Here is a 9671-nt window from a genome sequence, read left to right on the forward strand (position 1 = left end):
CAATTGGTAACACCTGTATCTGTCTTGAGTATTTTAGCATCATTTTACAATGATACAAAACGGTAGGCACCAACGTTACCAGAGTTTGCAAGATGTTTGACAGCGATATATTATATGGCTACAAATACGATCGTTGCAACGTCCAACTTTATATATGAAGTGTGCTAAACCTACTATAACTAAAACTATATTAACGTTGCGTAAGGAAGATCCATCCGCATTATCGCAAGTGGTGTAGATATTCGGCATCGGTGTAACATAGTACGGTGACTCTCTGGTAGAACTTCTTATGATTTTAAATTTGTAACAATAACTTCAGCAACACAATGGATTCCGCAGTTAACGAGTCTGATCAATCTCCTATTATGGACACCTTCGGTATCTGTGCACATTTATACACGATACCTATCGCAGACGATGAAGCTGCCGAAAACTGGCTTCACACGCCTATTTCTGAGATTATCTACATGATTCTTCTACCCATTGTAGTTGTACTTGGTATTGCGGGAAATGGAGCATTTCTGTTTATGGTTGCTCGTCTATCTCGCATGAAAACAGCCGTCAACTTCCTCTTAGTCAACTTAGCTATAACTGATCTCATATTCCTTTCCACTCAGTCATTATTCTTAATGTACGTGTTCTTTCTTACTCCGGTGAGTTACAGATATCCATTTAAAACAACGGGATCGTGTGTAATCATCTACTTAATTGGATATTTGAGCTATTATTGCTCAATATCGATTATAACTTTGGTATCCATAGAACGTTTCTATGCTATTTGTCGACCATTCAAACATCGCAAGATGCAAAGTAAAGGGCATATGTTAAAAGCGACGGCAGCGGCCTATCTCATATCAGCAATTCTGGCGGTCGCTACTTTGATGAAGCGAATGAAAATTCATGAAGTCTGCCTCAAATGGCCCGACACCGAGCGTTACGAAAACGTGCCGATGGTATTCCGCTATTGTGGACCGCTTCGTGGTATTTCAGGTATTGTAGTTACCATGGAGATCACCTATTCGGTAGTGTTCTTTTTTGCAGCCATTATCAATAGTTTCCTTTACGCGAAGATAGTCGTAGCTTTAGGATCCCGCTCAATTGCGGCGAATAATGACAAGGAAAATCAACAGATATCGGTGCGCAACCAAGTAGCAAAAGCTCTCGTCATCAACGGTATTCTCTTCTTTGTGACCCAACTGCCCATGAGAGTCAACGATATCAACGAAATCCTGGAAGCACTTGAAGAACCCCAGTTCCTATCAAAACAACAGATGGCTAACTCTTTATCCTTTTCAGCGTTGTTCTTGTTTATGAACTCTGCACTTAATCCCTACGTGTACGCATTCAGTAGTTCTAATTATAGACAGGGTTTTAAAGATGCCTTTTCTCGTTCGTTTAACGTTATTGCTAAAAACAGCAAACAGGTATTGAAGCCGACGGTTAGCCAGGTTAGTGCAGTTACGAACGTGGAAACATCGAAAATTTAGACAGAATACAGTACTTTCAATGTTTACAATAACAACAAACAATGTGGTTGAATACATTCATCTGAATTGAGTAACGTCAATCAAAGGGTTCTTATTTCTGATCCAAGAAATTGCACTTACTGTGAACGTTTTGAAAACAAACTATTAATATCGTTGTAAACATTGGACGAGGACTGCCACTGAGAACTGATCATCCAATCACTTTTTGATTTCCTGGTGATTGACCTGGTGGTGTCAGTTACGGGTAGATGTGGTATTGTTGGTCGGAGCAGCCAATTTGTCGAAATCAATATATTATAGAAAAATAATGCTTTGATGTTTTGCAAACGTTCGTTCTACACAAAAGTGTTGTTGTTTCAGCCCTCTTTACAACATAACTCAAGAACCACAGACCCTACAAAAGTATATCTGATATTTGAATTCTTCTACAAACTCGCTATGAAATGATCAATGCAATTTTTGCCAAAGCTCACTACCATTCGCAAGATGCTGTGAACTACCAAATCATAACAGTTTGAAATAGTTTAAACAGGAAGCCCTGCTTGGCCAGTTCTCCACAGAAGAAATGACGTACACCTGCTACTTTGATGACAGACAGAACAGAATTTACAGGGATACATTTTAGGCTTGACTAATTCCCTAAGGAACTTAGACGAAGAGCGGGGCTTCATCTTAAAATTACTTTCTATTCGAGTTTTTGGAACAGGATGCAGCAGCTCATCAAAAATGTGAACACATTGATATTGATCATTTCATTTCATTTCAAAACAATTTTCCATGCTTAACTCAATTTGGCTAAAGTATGGACTTGGGTGGGTTTTGTATTCAGGTACTTAGTATTCAGTTGTTCCTCCACTCATCCGCATGGAATGAAATTAAGCTATTACACACAAATACAAAATATTAAAACATTATAAAGATACTAATACTAATATCCACATTAAAATATTCTGGACTATAACCACCATCTTTATTCATGGTGAAGCCCTCTCCGTGTTTTTCTCTATATCCGTTTTGACCCAACGTTTATATCTGTCTTGTTCAGTGTCATGGCTATGACAACTGTCTCCCCGACTTAACATTGTTTGTTATTAAACATGGTTAATGTGGAATTGTAATAATCAATGCGTCAATCATTATGTAAGCTATAGATGGAAACAGGCATAATGTGGTACACGTTCGATGTAAATATTAGTACGTATATGACGGTATATTGTTATAAAATACGTGATGCGATCAAGCAAAATCAGTCGGAACTCGGAAATATTACATTTTCAGTTTCTTATAGGATAGTAATAAGCATTTGCAAAGCTGCATTTGGCAGAAAACCCCATTAAAATTGAACAACCAGTTCCAAAGATATGAGCAATTAAAGAGTTTCCAAAACAAGAGGAAACAAAAGAAAATATTACCTTTGTTTGGCTATATCTCAAAATCAATATTTGTGAGTTCCAACTGATTTTGCCTGATCGCATCACATATGACGGTATATTGTTATAAAATATATAACGGATATTAAAAGAAGCAAAATGCGAGTTGTGTTATTTTTTTGTGCACGATAACATGTAACCAAGGCCCATTCAGAGATTTGCTCATGCAGACGATCGTAAAAATCATCAAAATTCAGATTTTGGTGCCTTTGTCGTTGTCATAGATGTGCTAATATAGCCTGCTGGTAGTTCAGCCGAAAGCCGTGTATGAAAGACAAAATAAGATATTTTACATAAATCTGTAATTTATATACTGACAGTATATCAATTAGCTATAGTGTATTTCAATGGTGCTTCAACTTGAATGCTTTAACAATAATGCTGTTGTTGCCCAAATTATTTTCATTTCAGAAATACCAAATTACAATTTTAACAACTTATCCTTCACTTTTAAGGATTTATACACAATTTTAATTTGTTTATACTTTCGCTGGAATCACTGAATGGGACTTTAATTGTGATTTGTTTATATATTGTTATGAAAATGCTTCAAAATGATGTGATAAAATATATCGAATAACATAAATACAAGTTGCACTAATAAATGTTAACATACGGTATATTAGGATAATTTTTATTCTAAATAGACTTTACGGAGAGTGGCTTACTGAGCTATAGTCCTAATGGTTTATGTGAGTCTCCTCTAACTATAACTATCTATGCTCTAACCTCTTCACAATAGATTATGCTAACCTGTTTTAAGAAATGATGACCTGGTCTGCAGATTTGCATGTACATTTATGTAGAATTGAGTTAGTAGTAGTTTTGGTGTTGCTAGGGTCAGAGAATATAATGAAAACCTTTTTAAACACAATTCATAATTTTAAAATGCTTTTTAGGGGAGTCAAATTAGGTTTCATCACCTATTCGAGCTACAGAAGTGCCTAAACCCATCTGTATTTTGTAAACACATTTGTAATGAATAATAATGTACAAATTATTTTTTTAAGATGTATTGAAACTAATTTTAAATAACAAAATTTCTAAATTACCGGATTTGGAACACTCACAAACTGTACCTGTTTATTTTAGTAAGCCACTGTAAATGTAATTAGAATAGCATATTTGGTTACTGCCAAGAAATAATTCAATTATGTGTCTATCCTTAATTACTACTAATCCATTTATGAAAGCACGAGGGCTATATTAATCTTTGTCAACCCCGTTGGTCATCTTCATCATCAAGATAGCTTAAAGGAAGGTGACCTGATATATTTGGAAAATCAAATTCTTTAAAACTTACGTATAACATAAAATGTCATCCCTTTCAAGCACTCATGCAAAAAGAGCATGTAAATGTTTTTTGTTAATCTGACTAATTCCTAATGGAATTACCGACGTTTATACAGCGTGATATTGGTAGTCTACAGTGTTTTTATTAATGATACTCATCACTATCATGTAATATATTGATTTCAAGTGAAAGGCCCTATTTTTCTCATAAACATATTGAAATTAGAAGTTCCAACTCAGTGTATTTCCGAAGATATCATCTAAAAACTGACTAATTAGTCTTCAAATGTGGTATACCATATTTATATTTGAGACTAATTCGGCAGTTTTTTTGATGATTTCTTCGGAAATATACCGATTTGGAACGCCAAATTTCAATATGTTTATGAGAAAAATATGAGCATTTTGATGAGGTAAAATGGGGGATGAGAATGTCAATCAGGTTACCCACCTTTAAGCCATAATAAATTGTCCTTTACTGCCAACTGCCACTGGGTATCCTGAAAGGAGACGCACATACGTCTCTGGAAAATCCACAATGTTGCTTCCATTAAACGGGTTTCCAATTACAATGTGCAAATATTGTCATACTTTTGGAATCATTTTTAATAAATTGAAATCACACATTTTAATTTCAAACCTGAGCATAAGGTTAAATTTTATTAACATACAGAAATTAAAAAATAAATAAATAAATGTAAATGTGATGCGATCAAGCAAAATCAGTCGGAACTCGGAAATATTGATTTTGAGATATAGCCAAAAAAAGCCAATATTTCCTTTTGTTTCCTACTGTTTTGGTAACTCTTTAATTGCTCATATCTTTAGAACTGGGTGTTCAATTTCAATGGGTATTCTGCAAAATGCAGCTTTGCAAATGCTTTTACTCTCATTTTAGAACTGAAAATTTAATATTTTCGACTTCCGACTGATTTTGTTTGATCGCATCACAAATAAAGTCATCAAAAGATAGTTTAAAACATTACTAAAATAAATCATCATCAACATAATCAATTATCATCATCATCACAAACATATTCCTGCTTTAAATATTGTCGTTGTAATTTATTTTCTGTTCCTTCTTAGTGTCATATCATTCAAACCATCGAATCCACGTAAATGACAGTATCAATGACAATATCAATGTTTTCTAGTTATTCTATATCAGTAAAAACGGAACTAGCCCAGCTAACAATTTTTCGTTGTAACAACGTCGTATAAAAGTAATTTACATTGTACTTAAAAGTTGTCGTCTACGTTGTAAATACATACATTTGTGAACACGTATTCATGTTGTGACGTTATTTTCGACGTTGATTTTCGGACGTTGATATAACGTCATTATGACGTTGTAATGACATTTCAAGTTTTTTGAACGCATTATTCAAACGTCCCCATTATGTCTGGTCGAATGTTGTAACAACGTATGAAAAATATGTCAGCGAACGTCGTGAAAACGTAGTGTGTTAGTTGAGAGAGTAATCAATTAATGATGTTGACATGTCGTTGGATTTGAAAATTTGTAAGGCCGACTGCACTTTATGTAACAAATTACATTTTTAACCTTTCTAGACGTCTTTCGATTTTATTTAGATAAACGAGTTTCATAAATCGGAGACGAGCTCACTACTTTGACGAGAACATGTTTGTAATTACCTGCAGAAAGCTGTTTAATATACACACTTATCTTATTTATAATTAGTTTATAGATGCATAGATTGAAAATAATTTTATTTAAATACACGTCAAGACGTACCTGGTCGAATCCAACCAAAAGTGTCCACGGGCCAAAAATAAAAGTCCAAAATAAAAATGCCTCCACAATTTTTTTCCTTTTGCCCATCGATTGAAGGCATGTTTGCCTTATAGGAACCAAAAGTGCCACTACTAATCTTGAAAAATAAATCCAGGACGTGTGATAGTAAATGTGACATCATAACCCAATGTTACCTACGAATACCACTAGGATGCTTTCACTATCGCAATACGCAATATCAACCTAAAACAAATGGTATATTCCCATTAATGCTTTTTTCATGTAAAGTAGACCACAGGGTGTCAGGAAAATGCTAGCTCAACCAGAAAATATTTGTTTTCATTTTTATAACGCGATCAATATGATCTTATTCAATTTATGCTAATTTATTTTCGAAAATGAAGTTTAGGTCAGTTTCTCTATTTTATTTATCAAATGAGTATGAATCAATTTACATAATTGTATAAGAAAGAGTGCGATATCTGTTTTCAGGAATAGTAGGAACTATACGCATACACCTAACGCTTTATAAAATGATACGTGAAGAAACCCGGATATTCGTAGGTAACATGATCGATTTAACAATATCTATATTGAGTTAAGAGGTTCAGATTGTGCTATTATGTTAATGTATGAATACAATGGTAGTTTTTAGATCTGTTTCAGATGGTACGTCCAAATGAATAAATGTTAGTACCTTAGATCAAATTTTTTTTTATGCTTTTAGCAAGATTTTGAACACTTCATTTTGATATACAAGTAGTTAAACAGCAAATTTACATATTAAATAACATACTGCAGTTACTGTCCGTTTTCCTATATACAATACACAGTGCTCTTACCATTGACGCGTGACCTCTACAAATAGCCTACGTTAAAAGTATGGGGATTTGCCTAGTTAACGTCGCTGTGTGAAAAATAACCGGCCAATATTAAAAGTACTCTTCTAAAGTTCTAGAAAATATAGTTTTGTAACATGTCCTAAATTTTTAGCTAATTTAGATGTTTGGAAATATGCGTACTTTGGTGTTTTAGTGTATGTTATAGGTAATAGTACATTGCCTAGTTAACGTCGCTGTGTGTAATATAACCGGCCAATATTAAAAGTACTCTTCTAAAAATTCTAGAAAATATAGTTTTGTAACATGTCATAAATTTTTAGCTAATTTAGATATTTGGAAATATGCGTACTTTGGTGTTTTAGGAAGGATATGTAAACGACAGATAACACCAAAAAATATGAAGAAATTATTTCCAAACCGTGTTAAGTCTGCAAACCACCATGCTGCTCATTTTCAAGAACGCTGGTTAACAATAAGCACGTATTGTCTCATTTCGTAAACAAAGACCACACAGAATTGTTCTCTAGCGCTCGCTTTATAATCGTTCACCCAACTGAAAATATAATCCCAGCGCATTGCTCCATTGTACGTGTAAAGCAGAAACATATGTTGTGTGTATTTAACCAGAGAAGATATGATTTAATCAGTTGAGCTGTTTTCAATGAGTGTTATCTTGGTTTAATAGCTTTTAATTAGACAATAATAACTGCGCACCATCTATTTTGAGGTCATTGTGTGAAATTGGAGGGTTTTGTTTTGGGCCGAGGTATTTTCCGAGGGCGCGTCATCCTATCTTTCCTTCGTATTATTTGCTGGAAATGTTTCGAATATTTCAATTTATTTAGTCGTCATCCCTCATTAATAATGGGCGAATCCTGACTACATGACATCATTGGCGTGGATACAGGGCATTTTTGCTATCCACATTCCGGGGCCCCTTGATTAATTGATTAATTTGACCGTTGACTGCGGTACTGTTTATTTTTGCTACAGAAATGTATTTTTACATGAAACTTTATTTTTATATCGTGACATTATCTGGAGAACAATAGCATATATATTCATGTTGAATATTTGGCTATCGTAATTATGCATGCATGACTGCATGAGACGTGTAGGCCCTACGTGTGTGAAATTGGACGCTCACTCTTGTTGGCCCAAGATGCAGATTTTCTGAATGCGTGAATGAGTTGCATCAATCATGATTATTGCACGCCGAGTTTATATTCTCATGTTTACAAGTGGACCTGGATTATGGATATATTGTATACGTGGATTTAAATGGATGAATAGTTCTACCATTAGGGTTTACACCAGGTAAGTAGGTTTTATAGGTTTTATAAATGTGATTACAATTTCATTGGCTTAAAATCAGAATTTTCTCTTGAGGCTGACAATTATACCGTCATGACCGTACGTACCGGTGGCTGACAGTAAAAATAGAGCTCAAGTTTTCCTTGCACTGTATCTTCAAATCTGTAGGCCCTATTTTTCCATATTGGCCAGCATGCTTATAATTTATATCATCATGAGTACTGCGCTTTTTAGCCTGGCTTGAGCATTTTGTTTCAGTCTGGCACTGCTGGTCAATATCAGGACCCAACCAAGCAGCATGCCTGCCCGGCATCATGAGCGCGAGCATGCAAGTGTCTCTGAACGGCGCGACCGTTTACCGAGCATGCGAGGACCGTTTAAACAAACTTGCAGAATGATCCGAGAAAAATAGAATGGAATGATGCTCTAAAAATGCATTTAAAAAACAGTTCCAGGTTTAAATTACCTAGCCCGAGGTAGCCTACTCACATCGTCACACCTTCGTCACTATGATGACTGACTTTCTATGGTGAGGAACAACAAATGCTAGGCCTAGCTAGCATGCTAGGCCCCCTGTGCCATGATGTTTCGGCTACATGATATTTGTTTACAAAATGATTGTGAATAAATACCTGAAGAAATTAATTGTTTATATTGTGAGGAACATGGGAAAGAACAACCAGCATGCCCGGCCAGCATGACTATTTAATATAGGGCCATGATATTTTGAGCTTCAATTTTGTCAATACCATACACCATACTGCTGTTTTCCTGGGTTTTTTTTTTTTGGGGGGGGAGGGGCAAGCCGTGTTCCCGCTCGTCCACATTTGCACTGCACACAGTACGACGATACTCTCGAAGAGAGGAATGTACTCACCGGTAGAAGAAGAAATGTTTCATTTCAAAAATATCTAATTGGCAATTTTAATGACTAAATATCCTTCAAGTACACAATAACAAATTTGTATTTTTACACCTTCACTGGGATGTCACGGAGGCTTGGGCCTTAAAATAATTTAATTGCAATATCGTTTGGTTCCGGTTGTTGTTGCTATTTCGTCTATTCTTTTGTTTTTTTCCTGTTTGGGATTCCCCAATTGTATTTGTTTTGAGTCACGTCATACGATGCAATCATTATTATTGAGAGCAATAGATGCCGGGATCGGGAGCAGCTGAGACCTAGACGCAGGTCGTAAAGCTCACTCCGGGAGCTCACTCGATCAACGTAAAAACACAGGGACAAACATATTTATAGGAAAAATTGTTTATATTTATTCAATATTCATTCAAAACAGGACCCTGTTTTGTTTAGAATGTGTGTGCATATTTATTGGTTCACCTGCTGTGATCGGGGCTGCTTTTATTTATTTTTTTGAAGGTAGTCGCCATTTGAATTGGACGCTGCAATTCGCAATGATGCCAATTCTTTATCCATGTTCGGGGCCCCGATCACCCCATGTTTTGATCGCTACGTCAGACGCGGAAGTCATTGTTGCGCGTCCGGAGTCAATTGTGAGATATTAATGACCTCGAATTGCGTTCGCGTTTT

General features: G+C 35.4%; 1 protein-coding gene across 1 annotated transcript; it reads left to right on the plus strand.

Annotated features, from left to right (window-relative positions):
• Nucleotides 1–326: 326 nt before the first annotated feature.
• LOC140161771 (kappa-type opioid receptor-like) lies at nucleotides 327–1487 on the plus strand. Its single transcript, XM_072185068.1, has one exon. It carries the CDS (start codon nucleotides 327–329, stop codon nucleotides 1485–1487), a length of 1161 nt encoding a protein of 386 aa, XP_072041169.1.
• The last annotated feature ends 8184 nt before the right edge of the window (nucleotides 1488–9671 follow it).

The sequence above is a fragment of the Amphiura filiformis genome, chromosome 10 (genome assembly GCF_039555335.1).
Source record: "Amphiura filiformis chromosome 10, Afil_fr2py, whole genome shotgun sequence".
Lineage (NCBI taxonomy): Eukaryota > Metazoa > Echinodermata > Ophiuroidea > Amphilepidida > Amphiuridae > Amphiura > Amphiura filiformis.